Here is a 24,824-nt window from a genome sequence, read left to right as displayed (position 1 = left end):
GGGGGGGGGGGTGTGCACGGAAAAAGCTCATTTCCAGATGGAAAAGGACCTCTCCCCCGGCAATTGTTCACCAGCCCAAGGCAGGATATCAGCCTGGATGTCAGACCACCACAGATCCAGGACCGACCAAGCAACGCAGGGAGTATGCCCATCCTCTGCCTGGAGGAGGGTCCAATTAGCTCATGTTAAGGCCGCGGCCGCAACAGCCAAGTGGAGTGGGGCCTTTATAGGTCACGAAGGGGTAGGTGAGGGGAGAAGGAGCCTGGGAGAAAAACAGCTTCATCTACTCTCCGTCCAAGTCCAGGCCCTACAATGGGAATAGGAGGGGCTGTGGGCCGTCACCTCCGCTACCAGCTCCCCCCTCACCCTCCCGGACTTCTCCCGGGGGAAGTCACGGACTGCTCTTCTAGACAGACGTGATCCCAAATTCAAAGCTGAGGTCACTGACCTAGACCCAAAAGACTTCAAGGGGAAAGGGATGCTTCTGTGTCTGACAATTTAATCCTGGTTTGATTTAAGCAAGAGCTTCTAAAAAGTCCTCCTCTCCTAGGACTATCCATCAACCACAGGAGTATCTTGGCTGCCAGGACTTAAGATGAATCGCTTTGATGTGGAAAAACCCCTCTGCTAACTCCCGGTGAAAAGGTTATTCTTTTAAAACAAACAAGAAAAAAAAATAAAACAGGAAAAAAAATAAAACAAGAAATGATGGAGGAAAAACGAAAGGGAAATAAAAGAAATGCTGATTGACCCCGCTCAACTAGCCACATGTGGTCAGTGAGCCACCTGAGTGGGACAGACACACGCCCCTTTTAAGCTGGGGCTGGGGTTTCAAGCCCTTGATGACCAATATCACGTACGTTCATACTAGATGCTCTCTTCACTCTTTCAGAAAATATTTGAGACCTGTGTCTGGCACACAGCCATATGTTCCACAAAACCTTCTAACCTCTTAATTTATGCTTCTGGCATCCCCACCTCATGACCGTAGTAGAGCGGCTGGGGACCCATCTAACTCAGGGCGGCACGCAAAGCATGCCTCGAGCTCTGCACTACACGCAGGAGTAAGGCAGGCGGGCATCTCCCAGGCGTCCGTGCTGACTAAAGCCCCCGCTGCAGAAATCCTCGGGGCCGCACCGGTCCAACCTCTTGATTTTCTAACTGGCTCTATGTCAAATCCACACTGCCAGACCCTAGGAGGAAAAGCCCAGAACTACCCCTGCAGCAGCCTCCTCAAAAGTGTCACTGAAGCCAACTCCCGGGTACCATATACAAAAAGCCAACAGCTGGTCTCATTCTACTATGGGGATTCCCAGAGCCCGGAGGAGTTAAAAACAAAGAAATCCTAAACAACACAGGGACTCTCCCAAAGCCCAGAGAAAGGAGTGGAAACATCCTACTTCCTCTCTCCAGGTGCACGGGTCACCCATCTGAACCAGAAAGTTGAGAGACCCTGGCCTCCAGGAGGAAGGGGTGTGCGTTCGATCCGGTTTTTGGTAAAACGATGGCAGAACACACAACATAAAACCACATAAAATACACATTCACATTTACCATCTTAACCGATTTTAAGTGTACAGTTTAGCAGTTTTAAGTACATTCACAGTTACAGCAACCTCCAGAATCCTCTTCGTCTTGCAAAGTCAACCTCTATCCCACGGGACAGTGTAACTCCCCATTCCCTCCACCCTGTTCCTAGTCCCGGGCAACCTCCACTCTGCTTTCTGTCTCTGTGAAGCTGTCTGCTCCGGATCCCTTCTACGAGTAGAATCACGCAGTATGTGTGTCTCTGTGACTGGCCTACATCACAACACCACGTCCTAGGTTCCTCATGTGGCAGTATGGGTCAGAATTCCCTTTTTAAGGATATGAGTCCATTGTGTGTACGCATTTTGTTATCCATCCATCCATAGATGGACACCTGGGCTGCTGCCACCTCCTGGCATGGATGTTGTTCTTTGCTTTTTAAGTCAAAGATGATTTCTAAAATCAAATAACCTACTCAAAGACTAAAAGTTCAATTTTCCTGAACATAACCATGTTCTTCTCTCTTTTTCTTTTGGTAGTTATCTCTTACACGTTCTAAACTCTTTCCATCCAAATCTGAACATACACTCCAATTTCAAAGTCCTATCATGAATTCACTTCCCAACTCCATCTGGCTGCTCCCAGCCAGCTGGGACTCTGAGGGTGGCAGTCACCACCGGGACCACCATAATAGCTGTTCCCAGTTGACCACGCTCCTGCCAACCTGGCCATCCCCAGTGGCTCAAGCTCTCCCTTCCACAGATTGTACCTAGGAGCGCAAACACACCGGGAACGTAAATGACCTACAACTTTGGCACTGAGTCACCCCTTCTCACGACGCCCCCCTCCAACTCCCAAAAGAACCCAACCCAATACCCTTTGGAGGGGAGGTGGGGGGTAGTTATGAACACAGAACCCCCATGTCCTGACCTTGACCTCCCAAGAGCAGGGAGGGAAACCTCAGTCAGAACCAGAGAAGGATACTTTCACAGGGAAAAGACAAAGGCTCTGCTGTGACAATTCCGATTACTGTCTGTTTAAAAAGGCTGCTAAAGGGCTCATCGAAGTGTCTTTGCCTTTAGAAATCAATGTATCCCACCTTCTGAGCCTCAGTGTCAATAAAGACCCGCAGTCTCAATGCAGGGAATGCACTAGAGAAGGAACAGAGGGGTCCAGCCTGTCACGTAAAGCTCGCCCGGGGGCAGTTCTCAGGCTAGCCCTGCTTCTTTCAGACGCGGCTCTTAGGAAAACACCAAGTGGTAGGGTGGCCCATCAGCCAGCATTTATGAACCCCCTAGTCCCTGGGAGGGCAAAGGCTGCCAGTGCCTGCCCTGACAAAAACCTGCAAACTGGTGCAGGACCCAGAGAAGGCAGGTGGGTGCCGAAATGATGGGGATCAGGAAAGTAATTAAACCCGGGTTCAAAGAGGCGGACCAAGGGAAGGTGCTCCAATGGGAGAAAAGTGCCAAAACAAGACGCAGGGGTGTAGACGGAAGGGGAGTGGGTGGGCAGGGAAGGGGCAAAGACTGTACTACAGCCTGGTAACAGGTCCAGTCCACTCGCACCAGCCTCCGGCTCTGCAGCTGGCACCAGGCTGGGCATTTTGCAAGCTGGTACACACTCTGACCCAGGGAGTCAAGGGCAGCTGTCCCCCTTGGACAAAGGAGGAAATGGCTTGGAGGGGTCAGATCGCTTGCCCCAGGGGGGGAAAGACCTCACTGCCTGCTGTCTGCCCAACAATGGGGAGGACGCTGTCCAGAGGCCGCCCCAGGATACGGGCCAGGGGCAGACAAGGTAAAGATGGCCTCAGAGTTTACCTCCCAAAGGAAGAAACCAGGGTAGTGACAGGTGACGACAGGTGAAGCAGGTCAGATCCAAGCATCTCTTCCTCCTAGGTGACCTACACTTCTGTCCCCATGTGCTTTCCTCAGAAAGTGTGGGCAAGCCAAACCATCCGGGATTAACTGCCCCAGGCAGCTGCAGAAAAGAAGAGCCTGGGCTTATCAGAGCCACCAGCTCATCTTTTTGTTGGCATCTCAACATTGGGACACCCACCGCTGCAACTTAGCCGCTATCTGAAAAGTCCAATTTTGTAAGCTCTAGTCTGTAAGATTCCAACATAACAAATTCTCACTGTAAAGCGGGAGGAGGGGGGAAGTGTCTAGAAGACCAGCTTAGCACCAGAAGTGCCGAACTGGATTCCGAGTTTCTGATAACACAGCCCTAATTCCACACTGTAAAGAGAAGTAAACAGGAGGCGTAGCCTGTTTGGTGGCTGTGGTTTGGAAAGGAGGCATTCATTTTTAAAGTTTTAAAGTCATTAAGCCTAAACATTACAAGGCTCAGGGGAGCCAAACTGGCTAGACAAAGTTGAAAACAATCAATGTAATTTCCACCCCCCAGGGACCGAGCCTCCCCAGTACCTGACATATGGCATCTCCATCAACAAAGCGGAACACCACATGAAAAGCCTGCAGGTTGGCGTGAAAGCAGCAGGGGACCCCTCGAAGAGTGGGATTCAGAGGCTCCAGCCACCCCACTGCATCTCTGACCTCCTCAACGCATCTCTGACCTCAACGGTCAGGTCCTAAGTTCCCGATACAGGTCAGGCACTCAAGCGACACAGAATAAAGCAAGGCCCTGTCCTCCAATTACTCAGTCTACAAAGGAGCAATAGGGCGGGGAATTTGTCAGGCCATTCGAGCCTAGAGACAGGATCCCGGATCCAAGCCCAGTAATAACGAGCTCCCCGAAAGCGAGGACTGGCTGATTTTCTGAACTACTTACTCCCGAGTCATGGGTTCTGTTGTGTTGTATCCTGTCTCTAACACATGCTGCTGGTAGACCTGTTTCCGTACTGCCCTGGTGAGACACCAAGATGCAGTACCAGCTTTTAAGATAGTTCACTGCTGGGGGCAGATAAAATCGTGAGATAACAGGCCTAAGACGCTCAGTGCACGGTAAGCACACAGGAAACTTAAAAAGATCATAGAGGAGAAAAAGGCGTAGGGCGAGTCAAGCACATATGTGCGTGCTTACGGGACGAATCCAAAATGCATCACAGTGGGCCCCGGGGCAGGGCCTCTCCTCAACCCACCCACTAATAAGCCAGTGAAGCACGTCCAGAGAGACGGATCTGCTCGCGACCCCCTCTACCCAACCAGTGGGCATCCCACCCTCGCGGTACCCGCACAAGGCCCTCATTCAACCCACCTCACGGTCCTTAAGGCAGGCACTATTAACATGCCCGTTTCAGATAAGAAAGACTCCCGGGAGATGAAGCCCCCCCCCAAGGTCGCAAATGTGGGTGGTGAGCTCCAAGGACCCCAGCCTCTGCCTCCTGCCTCTGCAGACAGAGGCATGCAGTGGTGTTCCTTGCTTGCGCTTGGCCCTTGCAGCTGCACCATACAGACCGACCGCCAAGCCAGCCCGGGAGCATGAGCTAACCGTGGTCAGCGCTCACGGCCTCAAGAAACTTGGCATCATTTCATGTGAAGCGTCACGACAAGCTGTAATATGGTATCAGCCGAATTTTATAGGTGAAGTTAACTGACACACCCTAAGTCACACCGGTAGTAACCATGACACACGAGTTTCTAGACCCTTGCAAGAATTAAATGACCCAAGCTGACAAAGCAGCAGAGCTTGCCCTTACTTCTGCCCCCTCCCCACCCCCATGCCTCCATCTCGATCTTCCCCCTCTGGCTTCACCTTCCTGGCCTTCACCACCACCCCCACCCCCCACCAGAGCTAACCTCCTCTCCCAGGCTGAGAAAGCAAACCTGACTCCTTCCCCTCCAGAGCCAACGCTGGGACCACTGGGTGGCTGCCAACGGAAGTGTGGATGGAACTGTATAAAATCCCTGGACAGAAGAGATCCCATTTTCAAGCTCCATTTTCCTTTCCAGCAGGTGAACTCTTGACCTGGGCCCGAAGTGGCAACAGCTTTACAGGCAATTGCTCAGAACATTTCAACAGAGCACCTGACATGGGTATCACAGGAGGATGGTAAGGTTAAGTAATACATGCCCGGGACACCTCTGTGTGCTAGCATCAATAAAATAATGAGACAGTAATCAGAGGCCGCTCAGCCCGTCAGCCCCCAGTTAGCTGCTTTGTCCTCTTCTCTCCCCTACCTCCATCGTGTAATTCCCCCTTCCTTCTTGCTCATAAAACCCCCTTGCGTTCCCCACACAGGTGGGAGACCTTCTCGGTTACTCTGGAACCTGTGCTCCCCGGATGGCGGTTCTGAGACCCTGAGTCTAGAAGGCCTTGTTCTTTTCCAGTCTTACTCTTTTCCAGGTGGACAGAAGCAACGGGAGGCTCCCCCCCCCAAAAGCCGCCCTGGGCCCCATGTCTTCCCTCACAGCGTGGCCCTGTATTTAGAACACCTCCACGCCCCCCTTAACCTGTTGAGAAACCTCGTCCCCAGTCAATGGAACCCTTGCAGGGTGTCGCCGGCAGCCCTTCTAAAACCTCCACCTGCCCTCAAATTATCACCAACAAACTCCGGATCGGGGGCCTCTTCAACACCTCCATCATCCTTGGTGAACCCACCAATTTCAGACAAGCACTTCCTCATCCTCGTTAGTCTTTCTCCTGAATACCAGAAAAATGACTCAAATTACAGGTCATAAAGGGAAAGGACCAAGGCCCTGAATGCTACAGCTCAGGAGCAGAAAAACTCTGCCCTTCCAGGAGAACGGCTGGATAACAAAAACTGTTATTAGCCCTGGAGGTGAGCCATGCGGGCGGCTCTACGGAGGGGCAAAGCCTGCCCGGGCAAGTTCTTCAGAGTCTCCTTCTGACAAAGTCGTTGTAACCTCCAACATGCTGATCTTGGCACCGAACACCAAAACCCAAGGCAAGGGAGAGACTCCCCCCCCCCCCCTTAAAATAAGAAATCCATTTCCCTCCTCCTCGTCACAAAAGGAATGGGTACCTCTTCCCACTTCCTACCTCTCTGGAGTCCAGTGTACAACAAAAATAGGTTTCTACCTTCTTTCACCCAGCAGTGCGGGATCCCCACGCCCCTGAACACTCGCAGCCCAGTTCTGAGTGCGTGACAAGAGCTACCTGAAAAGGAGGCCGGCTCCCTTCCCACCCTGAGCATCTGAGCACTTCGGGGTCGTGGTTCAGCTAATATTTTGCTGGAAGCACAAATTCAGACCATTTGCCCGATGGGGGGGTGTGTGTGACTCCCCCCAACTTCCACCCCCGGGTCTCTTCTATGCCAGAGTGGGAAAAGGACACCTCTTAAAGGCGTGGCCACAAACTCTGAGAAACCTGGAATGAAAGGTATAGAGAAGTAAATCCATGGTGAGAGCACGTGTATCAGAACCAGGATTCTGGAAAGAAGTGCCATTCAGGAGAAGGAGAGGAGCCAGGACAAAGGGCAGATTTGCAGCTGCGAAGGTCTGCGTGGGCCAACCCTATATGGGGCATGTGGGCTCAGTGCTGCGGCAGCCCACAGGGCCTGGGAGGGAAGGAGAGCGTGGCAGCTCGGGGACAGCAGGGAAAGCCCCAACAATTCACGGTCTGGACTCAAGGTCAAGAGGGGGAGCCCACAGAGACCAGAGGATGGTGTCTGCGTATATTCTCCCGGCCTCCTCTGTCTCTCTCTCTCTCTCTCTCTCTCTCTCTCTCTCTCTCTCTCTCTGTGTGTGTGTGTCTCTCTCCTCCTCGCCTTCAGCCTCCATGGCCTGGCCAAGTTCCAGCTCCACTAATTACATCAGACCCACCTTTCACCCCTCCCCACCCTCTGCAATTAGCCCCTGATTCTCTGCTTCCTGCTGCTCCAGGGGTGCAGTCTGAGACCAGCTGCTCCCTGCATCCCACCCATGACCCAAGCCCGGAAGCGCTGGCTTCTGAAGGGGCCTGAAGCAATCCAGTCCCTTCCTCTGGGGCTCCAGGCTGGTGTGAAATCTAGTTTTCAACAAGGCGGAGCCCAAGCAGGAGGCCCTCCGGAAGCAGCACTCCCAGCCCGGCCCGCCACATGAGGCTTCTGGCCCAGGAACCACCTCACCCCGGTGACCGGGCAGATCCTGAGTGGCCCTGCCAACCTTCACAGAACTAGGCTCTGCCTACACCGAGCTATCTTCCCACACGATGAACTGCAGACACACTGATTTTTAGAAAGACATGTCACCAAGCAGCCGATGACCAAGAAAACCTGTAGCTCTCTGGGGCTGTTTCTAGATCTTACTTGATGAGCCTCACTTTCCTAACCTGTAAAATGGAGACAGCAACTTCTTCCCCGCAGTGCCAAGGCCTGGCTCACAGGAGGCACTGTTTCCTTCTCTCAAGCTTCTGACCGGGGCAAAAAGCTGAATCTCAAAGTCCCTGCTTCCTATTCGATATGACTTGACAGCATTTCCTCTAAAAATGAAAAGGAGAAAAAAACAAGAAATCAAGTCCAACTGACACCTGGTCTCCCATTTTGCAGAAACAAAACCTGCCTCTGGAAAGGTCTGGGGTGATGAAGCACATGACTGGGTGTCCTCCGCCCTCTTTGCTCCGTCCCTGGTCAGCAGGACAGAGAGGGTCATAGGTCAGGAGCAAATGCCTTCTGTTTAGTGTAGAAAAGGGAAATTCTAGCGGCCCTGAAAGCTGCCACCCTCCTCCAGCCACCTCCCCTTCAGCTGACCCAGAGCCACTGCCATTCTGCCCCATGGGGCAGGCCCTGAACCCCGAGGCCCTGGGGAAAGTGGGGGGCAGATCTGCTGCAGGCCTCAGAGGTCCTGGGCCTGGGAAAACATTTACCCTCCCCTCAGATGCTCGCTCCAGGTGGGGCACCAAGCAAGGTGCTGCCCATGGCCCCGCATGGGCAATACCCCAGGCGTATCTCTCAGAACTCGTCCCCTCGGCCCCTGCCTTGGTCCAGGCCCCCACAATCTGCCCCGACTCCCCACTCCCTCCTGAAACCAATCCATTTTTGATATGGGGGCCAGCATTTCCTTTGTTCAACTTGCCCTTTTAAAAATTCTCCCAAAGACTCCTGAGTCCTTCAGGATGAAGTCTGAATTCATCAGCATGGCATCCGCCCCCTACCACCCCGCACCTCATCATCTTCCCTCCTCACCCATCACCACCCGCAAAGACACCCAACCTCTAGCCACCTTGAAGTGATTTAATCAGTCCTCAGGCTGTTTTCTGTCTCTACAGCTTTGCAGGTGCCATTCCTCTCCCAGGACACGCCCTTATGAGCCCCATTTTCTGCCGGTCTAGCTCCCTCCAATCCTCCAAGACTCAGGACAAGTGTCACCCACTACAGGAAAGCTCCCCAGGAGCTTCACCCTTTCCCAGGCTGTGATCGCCCAAGTGTTACAGCGGCTGGTTTACCTGGCCTCTCCCACGCCATGAGATGTGGGCATCTCAGGCATGAAGAACGGCCTTAAGAGCAAGAAAGAAAAGAACCAGGCAGCGCCTGGCAAGGGAACCCCACCTCTCTGGGCTCCCAGAGCTTTCCTCATCCCCCATTTCATCACTACCCTAGAGACAATGAGGGCCAGCAAGTGAGATGAAGGAAAGAGGAGAGGGGTCCATGCAGACCACCGCCCCTCGGGCTCACTTCCCAACATAGTCCGGAAGGTTCCCTCTTGAACTGCACACAGACAGCTCCCAGTCACGGGGAAGCAGGAATGCTCCTGGGTCAAGTCCACAGCAGAAAAAGAGCTCCCACTGCTGACCCGGGGACAGGACGCAGGGGCCTCTCTGATGAAGACCGCCTGGCCTCATCACCATGCCATCACTGCGCCACCATCACCAGGAGGCTGTTCTGCTGGAGACTCCAAACCGGCCTCCGACAGTACCCCCAACGCAAGGAAGCTTGCCCAGGCATACGGTAAAAACCTCAGACCTTCATCCGCACGGCACAGACACAGAAATGTTTGTCATGCGTTCAACACCAACGCAGAACACGGTGTATCTTAATACGACACACGACAGGCGTGAACGGGCAAGTTGGCAAGAAACACAAAAGGCCTGTATAAAAGGCAATCCTGGCAGTAACAGAAGTCCTCAAAGTATTCATGCCCTTTGACCCGGGAATTCCATACCAGTCATTCATCCGCAGGAAATGAAAACATTTGGTGAAAGGGTTAAGTACCAAGCACGTTCGTGGTGGTGGTGTCTGTAATTCTGAGACAGAAGTAACAGTATCAGCTGAGCTGGTTGGTAGAGTTGGCTCTCCCATAACGGGTGAGCTGCACGATGGGAGTGCCAGGTAGACAGTGAATTGCCTATTATGAAAGAACGTTTAATGACATGGGAAAACGCTCGCTGCACAGGAAATGAAAAGAAAGCAGGTTACACATAGTATAGATGAGGTAGCCCACACTTTGAAACCCACGGCGCACGCAGACGCAAAGATGGAAGGCATAATTACCAAAATGTTAACAATGGCATCTCTGAGTGGTGAGATAATGGGTGGACTTAGTTGCCCTTATTTCTCCCAATCTGCATTCAAAAAATATTTTTATAATAAGAGATATTACTTTCAGTGTCCTCAGACGCTAAAAACATAAGCTACAAAGTCAAGAATATCCACCCTCCTGCGGAGCCTCACAGCCCTCCTCTATAAAACCAAAGTGGAGGGGCACCTGGGTGGCCGAGTTGGTTAAGCATCCGACTCTTGATTTCAGCTCAGGTTGTGATCTCAGGGTCATGAGATCGAGCCCCGCGTCCGCGGTCCAGGGTCCAGGGTCCGGCTCTGCGCTGAGCAGGGAGTCTGCTTCTTTCTCTCTACCCCCCCCGCCCCTCCCCCTCTGCTTGTGCTCTCACTCTAAAATAAACAAATCTTAAAAAAAAAAAAAAAAAAAAAACCTCTCCCCTGCAAATTTGATACCGTATTCATCATAAAGCAAATTCCACTGGTACTGTAGAAACGGCCAGTGTGGACTGTTGTCAATTCCCCTGAATACCATCCCTATCCATGAAAGCAGGGCACACCCACCTACGGAGGCTTCACTTTGAACCCTACCGACCACATGAATGACACCGAGCTACGCGAGTTTGCCATGTTCCCACCAACAATATCAAATGTACGTTTCCTTCTATTCTTACTTTTGACAAGTCATTCATTTCTCAAACTGAGTGCACATTATTTCTAGAGATAATTCTAATTTTAAGTAGTCAGCCCATGCTTATCTAATATAACCACCACCGAAAATGGACAGATCTCAGAAACAGGCTGAGTAGGGAAAAGGGTCAGGCGAGTGTATGGAAGTTTTATCTAAAGATGTCACACAAAATAACACATATGTATGTATGCACACATATATATACACATAAACACGGACCAAGAGTATAAAAACATGAACCGGATACCCACGAAATTAACAATGAGGGTTATCTCCAGGGAGGGAGGGAAGGATAATTGGACACACCGGAGGCATCCTGGGGACTTGGATAAGAGAAATTTTATTTAAGGGGGGGGGAACAAGCCTCAAGCAGATATGAACTATATGCATGTGTTCATATTTATTTTTAATAGATACACAAGTGTTCATTAGAAACATCCATACTACTTTAATTTTTCAAAGCAATAAAGAAAAAAGACTATAGAAGATAAAGCAACCCCAGACTCTTCATTCTATTTCTTCTGAGATAAAGAACGATATTCGGGACATCTGGGTGGCTCAGTCAGTTAAGCGTCTGCCTTCGGCTCAGGTCATGATTTCAGGGTCCTGGAACTGGGCCCCACGTCGGACTCCCTGCTCAGCAGGGACCCTGCTTCTCCCCTTCTCTCTAATAAATAAATAAAATCTTAAAAAAAAAAAACAAACAAACCCATATTCTGGGTCAGTCCTGGCCTTCTGACCATGGCACATGATCCGTAAGGGGGGCCGCTCAAGGAAACTGCAGATTTCTCATTTCAGGGTAAGTTCTGCAGGCGGGTCCATACATTCACCTGAGGGTCCCAATTTCAGGACAGAGATCTACGTGTACACCTGACGACAAACAGCAACCACACGCCGAATTTATCCAGGTCGCTGTCTGAAGTGCACAAAACCAAAGGAGCCTCAGTAACTTCACGTGACGTGACAGGCAGGCCCGAAATGTTGGGAGGAGGAGCAGGACTGCAGGTGTCCAGGGCAGGGAATGGCAGTGCGACACCGTGCACAGCCCCCGAAGAATACACTCGCATCAGCCACTGCTACAGCAAGGATCTCCGCTCCTACTAGATGCACTTTCCCACTGGCTCCGGTATCCAGTGAACCCGCATGTAACGCAAACCCTCGAGAGTGTGAACATAAAGAGAACCGTTCTATAACCGTAAAATTTAACCTGAGGACTCCGAGGAAAAGGAGTTTGGCTGTTGAGCAAGTGAAACAAGCACCATGTGAGGGGGGGGCTCAGAGCTGGCCAGCCAGGTGGCTTGAGGCAGCACGCGGGTCTGGTCTAAGCTTGCCTTTCCTCCAGGCCTCTCAGCAGATGTTCCTCTGTCTGCGGAGGCTCGACCGGAGCGGGTACCTCCACCTTGGGCTGTCAGCCTTTTCTTCTGTAAAAGGCAGCGACTACACCAAGCACTCCCTTCTCTGCTTCCCTGTCCCAGGACAGGGGAGATGTGTGTCCGCTGGACGTGATGAAGAGGAGTCACCTGGGGAGACCTGGCCGAAGACACCTCTTCTGGACATCACTAGAAACACTCTAACCCTTGGTTCCCACGAGAGTGTACATCAGAATCACCAGGAGGGCTTGTGAAGACACACTGCCGGACCACCACAGCCCGTCTGGGGACGGGCCTGGCGATCTGCATTCTAGCAGGTTCCCAGGTGATACTGATGCTGCAGGTCTGGGGACCACACACTGAGAAGCCCACTGATTCCCCAGCCTGCTGGAAGGATGGTAAGACCAACAGCTGGGGAACTTCTGCAAATGCAGGTTCTAGGCCCCAACCCCAGACAAGTCAGGTCAGGAGGCAGCCTGAGACCCTGGCGCACGCACCAGTGGTCAGACTAAGTCCGGCCATGCTGGCTTTCGCCCCCACCGTCTACCTTCTGCCCCAGAAAAAGGTCAAAGGTTATTGTCTCCACAGGTCTTCAGAGGCACAACTTGAGCTTCCTTGTGCGATAAGCCCATGCTACTCAAGAGAGGTCCCCATCCTTTCTATCCCTGCCCCATGGTGCCTCTGAAAAGAAGGGGACAGCTAGTGGGCAGAACCGACCAGAGGAGGGGTTCTGTGACCTCAAGGAGTCCACCAAAAAGCCACAGGCAAGCGGGAGTCCCACTCACTCGGGGGGCACTCTCTCGCCCTTCCAGGCCACCCTGCAACAGCAAGGAGTGGCACTGCTTCATCCTGAGCCCTCCCAAGTTGGAGGGCCACTTTCACAAGGGGACTCGGGCAGCACTCCTCAGAAAACATGCTTTCAGGACCTCTTATACTCATAGCCAACTGTGCTTACACTTTAATGTCAGGTGGCAGGGAAAAAGGCAGGATATGCAATTGTATATATGGCATGACCACAACAGTATAAAACAAAAACTATTCATGCAAAAACTGGAAGGAAACAGTAAAAATGTTAATAGGGATTGTCTTGAAGTGGTGGCATTGCGGGTGGTTCATTTCTTCTTGCTACTTATTTTCCAAGCTGTTTATAAAGAGCACCTATTACTTACAAGACCAGGACTTAACTTCATTTTACAATAGATCAGAAAGAAAAAAAAAAAAAGCTACAGAGCTGCCCACACCTAACCTGTGGCAGCCCGGAGAGGGAGCAGCCCGGGAGCTTTCTCCCAGCGAGCAGGGCTGAGAAGCACGGACAGCTCTGCAGCCGCTAGCGAGCGCTTACGGCAAACACTTGCTCTGGGCTGCGGCTGCCCACGCGCACCAGCCACAAAGAGTTAACAGTGCAGAAGCAGAACAAGGCTGGAGGGTCGTCCTTTCTACCCGTGAGTCTTTCTGGGCCCTGAGAACGGACTAGACAGCTTTTCCTCCCCCTGACTGGGTCTCATCTTCTGGAACTCTACACAGAGCAGCAATCTGCCTCCGAACTGACACGGTCTCAAGCGGGTGTCAAGTTCCCTCCGGCCAGACCACATCTGGACGGTCAGGAGCCGCGGCTCAGCCCCAGCACGGGACTCCCCGGGCCAGCAAGAGCAGAACACAGCCCCTGCACGGCCAACAGCTTGCAGCAAGAGCCTGACTGTGCACGGGGCTCTCAGAGAGCTCGCCTCCACCTGAGAGCTTCATGGCTACCACCAGGGAGAGATTACCACTCCCCAGCCACACCTGCGGCCCAAGATACACCTGTCGACCTAGCGCCACTGGCTCTGGCCAATCTTGCAAGCCTGGTCTGAATTTCTGTATTTGTCATGTTCCCATCCTCCCCAGTTTGGATTCATCTGAAACTTGGTAAAACAGACCTTTATCAGAGCAACTGTGCAAAACACGGACCTTGAGAGATCAAAGACAAACCGGTCTCATGCCCCCGTATTTTCCTCTACACCCTCTCCCCTTCTCTCTTTCCCATGACCCTCCAAACATGGAAACTCAGTCACCTACCAAGACTCCACTCAGCTGCCCCCTCCTCCAGGAAGCCTTCTCCCCCACCCCCCGCAGCATGGGTTAGGGGTCTGTTGAGCTACCAGCACCATCCACTTGCCCTGGCACTTAGCACACAGCATTAAAAGCACCTGCTCACCATGAATGGTGCCTGCAGATAGGGTTCAAGCCCTGAGGACATGCTGAACAACCGGCCCAGCCACCAGACAGCCCTCTCCATGTCCAGACCCAAGTTCACTGACAGCCCCATTGCCCTTTGCTCAGCTTCCCCTGACCATGGCCATCCCCAGGGAAACACTCGCTGACTATTTCCCACCTGCCTACAGCATGCCCGGGCCTGAGTGTGGCACCCCTCAGGCAGGAAAACAGACCCATTCAGCCCCATAGATCCAGCTCGCCCAGGCGCCCCTCCTCAGCACAGCAGGCATCTATCTGGGACTAAAAGGATGGGGCTGGACCTAAGCCTCGCAGAGGCTGCTCAGGAAGCCCACAGCGCTGGGCCACCGATGGTCCATGCAGTGAGCACAGGTGGCTTGCAGAACTGGCTGCACTGGGAAAGCGTCCCAGCTACAGTAACCCCTTCTCATGCACCCGACCTCGATGGGAGGATGGAAACCATCATCTCGGAAAACCCAGGACACCGCCCACTCCCTCCCTCTCTCGTCCGTCTTCAGATTCGTCCTGAGGCGTCAGAAGGAGGGCTCCCACGGCAACCACAGCCCTCGGCAGGAGCCGGCCCGGCATGCAGCATGATGCCTCGGCTGACCTCAGAACCAGCAACGACTGCACGAGGACAGAGAGCGAGCACAGTGGCCCGAGGCCTACCTCATGTTGACAGGGACCTCACTACTCTGAGGATGTCCCTAAACCCCAGCACCGAGATGAGTTACAGTCCAGGAAGCTGATGCTAAGAACAGGTCCCCAACTCAGAGTCTGCCCAAGGAATCAGCGAAGCCCCAGCATGAATCTGGAAAAGATTTGTTCTTGAGCAGTTCTCAAACCGTGCTCCTTAAGGTCCTGGAAACCACAGAGATGCCCCAGCGGGAGAGGAAGGTGCTGAGCAGAGAACACTAGGGCCCCCTAACCCTCAAGTCAATCAGAGTCACTAGGGCTTCACCTGGGGTTTCAAGAAAAATGTACTGGGAGGGGGGAGGTGGAGAAGGAGGCTCACTGCTAGGAAGTTTAAAAACCAGGGAGACATAGTTTAAATCCATTTCCCATCAACATCAACGATTCTCACCTGACCTTCCAAAGGCTGGGATGGATATTTGAACAGCCCTTCCCCACCAGGCCCCCTTGCCCAACCCATCACCTACGTGCTGCTGAGACACAGGGAGCACCTGCCAAGTGGACGCCTCACACCGTGAACCCCAATGCTCCTGTCTGCAAGCTGGGGTCACGAACATAACCCTTCTGCGGTTCCTTCTTTCCCTCAACCCTTTCAGTTGCTCCTGAACAAAGACTCACTCAGCTGTGGGCGACACCATGTCAGGGTCCCCGCTCAAGAGCATGCTTGGGGCCGCGGCTGTGAATCAAGGACCATCCCTGGAGCCCCCATCATACCAGGCACAATGCTTTGCACGCAGCTCAAAGGACATTCACTGGACAAAGTGATCCAACATCTGACACCCTTCCCACAGTGCAAAAAAAAAAAAAAAAAAAAAAAAAGGACGCAAGTGAAAACACACCAAGCGTGAGCAAGCAGATGCCTAACCTTGAACCCCATTTCCTCTCGGCTTCCTGCGGGGAAACCGTTCAGTGACGACACCACCAGACGCGTAACAGGACTTCAGGGGAAGAGATTCCAGGCCCTTACCTGGTAGTAGGTCTTAATGTTTCTCACCAAGATGGTTAAGTTCTGAATGCGGAGGTTCACGTCGTTGTTCACGTGCTTGTTGATGCGCTGATTTGATGGTCTGGGGTCTCTGGAGAGGGAAGAGAATGGAAACTGCATACCCCAGCATTTGCCACACACCCCTGTTCCCAGCTGAGAGCCAGCTCCAGTCCTCAGTAACCACGAGGCTGTGACAGTGTGGCTCGAGTCAAATCCTTATTCCACTACTACCAAGCCATGGATCTTAGGAGGGGGGGACCCTCATCACCTCCCTGCTCCCCCACCCCCCAGCACCAACCCATCATGGGCCAAGTCAACATTATTTCCGTTCCCACTGCTAGCAGCACCCATAAACCACCACCAAAGGTCAATGCAGACCCCAAAAGTGATACTTAATGAAAACCAAGTACCTCTCCCAAGACAGATTTCAAGACTGAAAAGATTAAAAGCTGAACCAAAATATAGGAAATACCAAAAGAGGGGAAAAAAAGGTATGTTTTCTGAGTTAATAAATCACAATCATTCATGTTCCATCTCACCGGGGTCCCCCACCTCTGTCACCAGATTGGCCTAGGGCTGGTGCTGCCCGTGATTTACATTTCGGGGACACAATTCTACCCTGAAAAACCAACAGCAGGAGTGTGTGACGTGACACAGTGTCCCATGTACCCTACGAGAAATGCCAAGCACAGAGATATAAATAATTCATGTGGGAAACCCCCACGGTGTCATTTACTTTCCAGTCTCGGGCAAAAGTCAGGTCTGGTTGGGATGAAACCAGAAATCTGAATCAATGGATTTGTATTTCCACTCATCCACGTCCAGAAGGTTTCTGAAAATGTTTCTTACGTGAAGAGAACAGACTGGGTAGACCGGATTTGGCTCCTACCTTCCCGCGTACCACTCGATACTTCTCATAAGAAAGCCCTCCCTCCCGTGTCACTGTCTAATCAAATGAGGAGTGTTTTCAGGGTTTCGTCTGTCATCCCGGGCCCTGTGAGACGGGTACGAGGGCAGAGAGTCAGCCTCTTCCTCGGTAATCGCCCCACAATGGGACAGGAGCACAGACGGAGTCGGACAGTTAAGGAGATCAGCCCCGATGCCACGGGGCTCATTCCAAAGCCAGTAATTAACACAAAACTGACAAACAGGAAAAAAAAAAAAAATCCACAAGTAGAAACCATTTCAGACGTTACTGGAAACACAATCTTTTTTTTTTTTTAATAATATGAACTGTTTAGAATTCGACCATTAAATATTTGACGTATACACCAGGAGTCCCTACCCTGTGTTGTGCGTATGCAAAGCCCTTTACCTACAACACGCAGTAATAGCCACGGATTTTATTCAATCAACCTGTATCCCCTAAAATAATCACATGGGCAGCCTTGGGGCAACCAGGGAATCGCTTTTCAACCGTCATGTGACAACATTTCTTATTGTCCTCACACAGTAATGGAGTCTGGCCAAACCATTTGCACGTTACGTTTCTCTTGGAGCCATTCATTACTGAGAAAACAAAGGTTAACAGTTCAGTGGAAATTAATTTAGGAATAGAAGTGGCATTCAGAACTTCAACCACAAAGGCATTTTTAGCTACAGAAGTATACTTAACGTTACAAACAATTTGTCTTGAAGACTCACTTCTCCTCTCTTTAGGTACCTCAAGAGAGAAGAAGCAATTTCACTAAGTGACTAAAGTACTTCTTAAAACAGAACTTAGAGAACACGCAGAGCTTTTTCCATTTTGTTTCTGCGGTCTCAGCTTTAAGTCAGGGGGCCTCGGCACACGTGCTGGAATACACGGTGGACACTCACTGCGTGTGCAAAGGCACAGCACACACCCTGGGTGGGGACCTGCACGTCCCCCAGATAACAGCAGAGAAGCCCCTGCCCAGCTCTGCTTTTGTTCTCCCAGCTCAGCTAACCGAAACAACACTCCAAAAGAGCCTCAACATTTACCGAACGAGTAATTAGACTAATTATCACGATCATTAGTACTCCATCTTTTAACGAAGACTCACAGGGTACAGAGGTTATGAAGAAATAACTGGAAACAAAAGTCAATTATGGTTAGGAAAGGCTCATCCTCACTCTCCCAGCACGGAGTCACCCCCACCTTTCCGTGGGGCACAAAATGGGGCAGGAGGCACAGATGCCAGTTCGGGGCACAGGACTGGCCAAGGTTCTCTGGGCCCCAGGGTGCTCATCTGCAAAATGACGATAGGATCCTTCCAGCCCTAGGCTGTCATTCTTGAAGGCCAGGTCTGCACTGGCAAACTCTTATAAACCCCTGCACGACTGTACATCCCCAAAAGCCATCATTACTAACAAGGAACTTTTTTTCATAACAGCCCTAGAATGCAAAAGCCCACAAGCCGCATATTGAGAGGTCAGAGGACAGGAGGGAGGCACTGGGTGAAAGCATCTGGTAGCCTGTCTGAACTCAGGAAGATTTTGAAGTCCAAACTGTGTGGTCCTCAGCACTTCCTTATAAAAACTTCTAACTAGAGGGGTGCCTGGGTGGCTCAGTCAGTTGAGAATCCGACTCTTGACTTTGGCTCAGGTCATGATCTTGGGGATGTGAGATCGGGCTCCGCACTCAGCGGAGAGTCTGCTCTCTCTCTCAAATAAATAAATCTTTAAAAAACAAAAACTTCGAACTAGAAAAAAGCAAATAAACTTGCCCTAGAATTTTAAAGAGTTATGATTTACGTTTATAGCAACCTTGCCCCCCTCCCCTGGGAAAGCCAGTCTGCAACTTTTCGTTATATTACAAAGACTTTCAAAATTTAAAAACGAATCAAGAAATGATCTGTTGACACAGAGATGTCCACAGTGTATCACGGGTTGAAAAACAAGGATGCTAAAAGACAATAGCATGAGCCCATGTCAGTATAAAGATGCCTTAAGGAGCATATATCTACATATATGCATACATATATACGTACATATATCTACATATATGCATACACATATACATACATATATCTACATATATGCATATGTATATACATATATCTACATATATGCATACATACATTCATACATATATCTACATATATGCATACATACATTCATACATATATCTACATATATGCATACATATATCTACCATAGATAACATCGAAGACACCAGAATATTAGCATTGCTACCTCTACATGGTAAAATCACGGGCAATTTTATTTGGCTCATCTGTCTCTTGCTACTCTCCTACAACCAAGGTAAATTTTTGGTGTAATTTTTAAGAACTCAAAGCCCCCATGAAGAGTGTCATACTCTGTTGCCAAAAAAGGAAATCACTTAAGTTCACAAAAATCTTTTTTTTCCAACACTTTTCCGCCAATACAACTCATTCAACTAACAAGTACTTGCCCTCAGCTTTTATATAGGCAGAATGGGACTAGAAGTCCTCTTCCAACACACTAGGGAGTTAAATTATCCTAAAAATGCCCTTTAGAAACATAGGAAACTTGGGGCACCTGGCTGGATTGGTTGGTGGGGAGTGCGACTCTTGATTTTGGGGTTGTGAGTTCGAGTCCCATGTTAGGTGTAGAGATCACTTTAAAAAAAAAAAAAGTCTTAAAAAAAAGAAATTTAGGAAACTCTCCCGTTTGACCTGAGGATGTTTCCAACTCCTGAATAATATATTATCCTGAATTTTGCAGTAAGCACCAGAGATAAAGTCTGAATAAAGCTGGACTTACCACAGGCCTCGCAAAGGCACAAGCTCTCAAGCCCAATCCCAAGTTCCCAACTGCACTCCATAGCCACTGCCTCAAATCAGAAGGTATCCATTTTCAAAAGTACAGAGGTACAGTGGCTCAGGTGCGCACACGCAAGCGGGCACGCATACACATACATACACGCATACACACACACACCGGGCCCTAGGCCTCACTACCAACAATGATGAATGTTTGTTGGGCATCTTTTAGATGCATAATCTTATTTAATCCTCACAAGTGTATAAAATACTATCCCCTTATTACAGATCAGGAAGTTGAGGCTTAAAGAGTTTAAGTAATTTGCCAAAGGAGGCAGAACTAAGAAGTGGCAGAGACAGGAATGTGAACTTGTCCGCCAGGTGCTTTCAGAGTCCGAGTGCTTAAATACCTTTCCTACGACACAGTGAGAAATGTGTCCAAAGTGAATGAGAAATCTTGTTTCCCCTTGGCTACCAGCAGATCACCCAGAAAGACTGAATTTACAGAGGACCGATTCAACAGGCTCCCCGTGCATCTTGGTTCACACCATTCAATGCCTTTCACTGGGAATTCTCCTACACCTGGGCCTCCCCTGAAAGCTGAGCCCACAGGGCTTTCCTGCTTTCAGGCACTGATGTCACCGGGAGGCCAGGGCCAAGAGACTACGACCGCAGCCTTCTTCAGTTGCCAGAGACAATGCCCAGGTGCAGCCACGTGACCCCCGCCGGCTTCCATATGGCTCTGAAGTGTTAGGTAACATGCCTCTTATCTGAGCTTCATACCCACTTAGCATACTGCTCTCTACAATTCTCCTAGGTCCTACCAACGTGGGGAGAATTTATCAAAATAGGCAAATAGCACACAGTTGGAGCTACCAGCTGAGGAGATAAGGCAGAACATAGCTTTATCCTTGACCTGCTAGCTAGCCTGACATTTCTCCATTCAGGAGAAGCGAACACAGAGGCTTACATACAGCATTAGATGTGGGTCTTAGACGGGGATCCCAGAATCCCGTTTTGTTCTACTTCTCCTTGAGAGAGGGCCAAGGCTAAGAATTATGCAGTAATCTAGGAGACTAAGAAGGTGGGAGAAAGAAAGACTGGAAAAATTCTTATGGGGTGCCTCAAATCCTTTCTGGATTAAGATGGCATATTTGTAATTGACCCTAGTACCTCTTAAGTGATAAACACTGTGCTAATTGCTAACACATCATCCCATTTAATCCTTGCAACCATCTCTTCAGGGAGACAGTTTACTTCCCATTGTACAGAGGAGGAAACTAAATTGTTGAGTGGTGTGCCCAGCATCCCTTGGTCAGTAGGAGACAGACCTAGAGTTCTAATCCAGGCTGGCTACCTAGGCTGTCAACACTAGGGCTGAAATACGCTTTTTTTGGGGGGGGGGCATACATTTTTTTTTTTTTGATAATCTTTACATAGAGTGAAATACACAGATCTTAAGTTAGAGCTTGATGAGTTCTGAAAAATAAAATGTACTCCAGTGAATACAGAGAACATATCACCACCACTCTCCCCCGAACTTCGCCTGTGTCTCCTTTCCAGACAATCCTCACCCACCTCCAGGAGCAAACAATGTTCTGATTTCTATCCTATCACCTGGAACAGGGTTATTCTGATCATCCGATCAGTAAACTGTGTGCTGCTGGTGCCTCTCACTCCTTGATTTCTCGGCTGGAAAGCCACCCAAACGGCTGCCCGGTGTCCCTTCCTCTGCTCCTGACCCTGGCCAGAAGGTTCCAGAAGCACGGCTTGAGGCCATGCTCCTAGGATGATTATCTTGGCATATCCCTGAGGGGAGAACATGTAAAAACTGTCAAGGGAAGGGGAGACGCCCTTCAAACTGAAGTTAGCCACGGGCCAAGTGCGAACCAGTGATGGGCCGGTGTTTCTCAAAGGAATGGTCCAACAGGCTTTTCTGATTTACAAGCAAGTGGTAAATGCTTCAGGAATTCCAAAGGTCAGGGAAGAAAGAGAAACAGTCCCAGGGCTTTTGTTCTCCCCTCTGCCTGGGTGTAAAAACTGAATGAAAAGGCCGGGATACTGCTGTTTTTAATTAAACAGTCTTGGGCTTGGGTAAGGACACGGTGGTCACTGCACCAATGGAATCCAGTCATTTTCGGGGTCCACCAAAATAGGGGTGGGGAGTTGGCAGGATTTAAATATGCCACTAGACAACCCCAGGAAAAGTCCTTTTCATCAATGTTCTCAGACAAGTGCTGCCAAAGCTGGCAACACACTTTTTAGGATCTAATCAAACACAAGATTGGTAAGATTAGTTGGGCCTTTAAAAAAAAAAAAAAAAAAGAAACAAAAACTGAAGTGTCTCTCCCACATCATGACACCAAATGACTTATTAAAAGCAGCAGTGTTCCCAGGAAATTTTCGAAACAGACCTTTTTTAGGTAGATTTATTTAAACCACTTTCTGAATATGCCAAAGCTAATTGCTCCTCCTGCGTGGGCCACAAAGCTGATACTCATTAGCTAATGGGTTCGTGCTCCGGTAGGACAACTTGCTCAGCTGCAGGTGAGTAGGTGAGCCTCAGTGGCTGATCCACAGAGAACATTAGAACGTTTTAGTTTGCTTCCAGTGCCTGTGAATCATACTGACAGTCAGTTCCAATATGTTCCCGGCACTTTGAGTTAAAAACAGAATACAGCGGGAGGAGCCAACACCTACATGTGGCAGGCTGTCAATCAGACAGGCTCTGCAGAATTCAGCTGCAGGAAAGGATGTGGTCAACACACACATGCTGATAAGTTTAACTTCCACCAAGACCCTGTTTAAGCTGAGTGCATCAAGACAAACAGTGCCACAGCATTCTGACTCCCAGAGCTCTCTTCACACAGTAACTTTAAATCCATGTCATGGGAAGGGCCTTAACGAATTGCACTTGCTATGGGGCAACTGAAAATGTACAGCGAAGTGAAAAGGAGCTCAAATACAGGCATCCCAACTTACAGTGCAACTTTATAGTCACACAGAGGCTCCGGGTCCACCCTAGACACTTCCTGTAACCAGACTGTTACAGTTCCTTGCCCCCAAAAGGGTGTGTTTTTTAACGTCGTTGCTCAAACCTCAGTCAAGTATCTGAGTTTGAAGTCAACTGTGCTATCTACACCATGTGGATGACAGTCATTCAATTCCAAATTGCCTTTACCAAACAAGCCGGCACGCTGCTGTCGCGGAATTCTTCATATCCACAGGAATGGGAGGAAGTCACCTTAATACTGAGACACCAGGGGCCCCACTGGCAAAGAACCCTCCTGTTAGAACTTCATGGTCCATAGCTATGACCTTAAACTTTTTGAAGCATCGTTCTTTCCTTCTTCCCTTCCTCCCCGTAGATAACTTACATTTGTAACATGATTTGGTTCAAAAAGATGCCGTCTGCTAAATCCATGTACATTGTCAGGTTGTCCTGGTTGCCGCTTCCGAATGAGCCAAAAGTTTTCACCTGCCGGGAAGGGGCGCGGAGAGAGAGGCAGGAAAAGTCACCCCCGAGCGCACTGTCTAAAGCTCTCCAGGGCAAAGGCCGGCAAGGCCCGTGTGGGAAGAGGGGGTCACCCACGCCCGCCCACCCTTCTCCAGGGCCTCTACCCCCACCCTGCGCCAGGCAACAGACGCAAGACAGCAGGAGGAAAACTTCCTCCCCACTCTTCTCCAGTGTCCCAGGGCGGAAAACAACAACAACAAAACTAAAAGGGACTTTTCAGTAAATTTCTCACGTCTCAAATCTACTGGAAATGACTGCGCCGACCCCAGCCTGTACACATGCTCACTCGGAGCTCTCCAGTCCCCACCGCCACCCACCTGCTGGTCTCAGAGGTTCAGAAACTACACGAGAATATTTTGGGGGAGTGGGTCCTTTTCTCGAGTGGTCAAGCCATGGGGGGCCCAGGTGACTACTTGGATCCTGTCCGCTCCGGGGACGTTAGCCCAGCGCCCCGTCAGAACAGGTGTACCTGCTCAGCCCCTGGCAGGGCCGTGAGCGCGGGCTCCCGAGTTGGAAATGCCTCGGGACCCCTGGGCTCAGACCTCGACCTCGGCCAGGAGCACTTGCTGAGTCCCCCGCGTCCCGGAGGCTACCCGGGACCCCCGGGAAGGGAGGCTGTATGGCTCCCGTAGGCAGCGGGGAAAGGAGCCAGTGCACCAACAATGGGGCAGGGAGCTGGGCGCACTCACCCAGGTCACCAGCGGGCTCTGCAGGAAGAGCTCCATGAGCTCCGAAACGGTCACGTCCATGCTGAGGCTGCGCCCGCCGGCTCCACGCCCCGGTCCCCCGCGCCTCGGCACAAAACGGCTCCGGCAGCGAGCAGCGGGCGCGGGGCTGCGGCGGCTAGCACCCGGGAGACAAAGGCGGGGCGCGAGCCCACGTTCCGCGGCTTCGGCGGCCCCGCCCCGCGGCTGGGGGAAGGGGAGGGCCCGCCACTCGGGGAGGAACAATGCGGGCGGCAGCCCCGCCCCCCGGCGGCCCTAGGCAGCCGGCGCGCCGCCTCGCGGTGCCGGGGCCTGGAGCCCGGGTGCGGGCGCGGCTGCGCTGGGCTCCGGGAGGGGGCGGTGGCGGCGGCGGCGGCCCGCACGTGTGCGGGGGGAGGGGGTCTCCGCTCGGCGTCCCCGGCAACCTGCACGTGGGGCCGCCGCCACGCGCCCACGCTGAGCGCAGCCTCTGCGCTCGGGGCCCCAGCACGTGGCGTCTCCCTGCGCGCGTGCGTCTGCGGCGGGCCGGGACGCTAAGTACCGGCCGGAGCGCGCGCGGACGCTGGCGCCCTTCTGCCTCCCCGGGGGGCGCGCCGGAGGCTGGGGCGCTGACAGCAGAGTCGTCCCGGCCCACAGCACGCTAGGACACGGCGGAGCCCGATCCCGAGATTCCCGGCCCTGGGCAGGTGCAGCCCATCGGCCGCGCGGAGCTCCAGCCCCCCAGGTGCCGCCAGAGGCCCCTCCAGGGTCCGTGGCAGAAGAGCGTAGCCCTCGCGCTTCGCGTGGGGGTGTCGGTCTCGCGGGCAGGTGGGGCGCGAGCCCGGGGGTCAAAGGAGGAAACTTAGTGTTGAGTTTAGAACGTAAGAGCGCGACCTCTTGCGTCCCACCGCGCCACCTGTCTTCTAGAAGTTCCTGCAAGAGGCCGGTGATGTGGCCGAACCGCCCTGCGGCCGCCCCTCCTGTGACCCCCGACCCCCAGAACTACAGTCACTTTGCAGTAGAGGAGCCAAATCCCGGATTCCAAGTTGGA

The 24,824-nt window shown here is 51.6% G+C and overlaps 1 protein-coding gene across 2 annotated transcripts in view; it reads right to left on the bottom strand.

The window, feature by feature from the left end:
* Positions 1–24,001, bottom strand: part of CCDC88C (coiled-coil domain containing 88C) — a 126,696-nt gene extending 102,695 nt beyond the window's left edge. For both annotated transcript variants that reach the window (XM_040641522.1, XM_040641523.1), the window contains exons 1-3: positions 23,780–24,001; positions 22,951–23,051; positions 15,849–15,957 (exon numbers count right to left, since the gene is read on the bottom strand). In XM_040641522.1, coding sequence (XP_040497456.1) covers positions 15,849–15,957; positions 22,951–23,051; positions 23,780–23,839 — 270 coding nt within the window. In that variant the 5' untranslated portion in view covers positions 23,840–24,001. The remainder of the gene's footprint in view (positions 1–15,848; positions 15,958–22,950; positions 23,052–23,779) is intronic.
* Positions 24,002–24,824: the final 823 nt, after the last annotated feature.

The sequence above is a fragment of the Ursus maritimus genome, unplaced genomic scaffold, assembly GCF_017311325.1.
Source record: "Ursus maritimus isolate PB19 unplaced genomic scaffold, ASM1731132v1 scaffold_25, whole genome shotgun sequence".
NCBI lineage: Eukaryota > Metazoa > Chordata > Mammalia > Carnivora > Ursidae > Ursus > Ursus maritimus.
The sequence above is the reverse complement of the archived record's forward strand: the minus strand, read 5'-3'. Positions and strand labels throughout refer to the sequence as shown.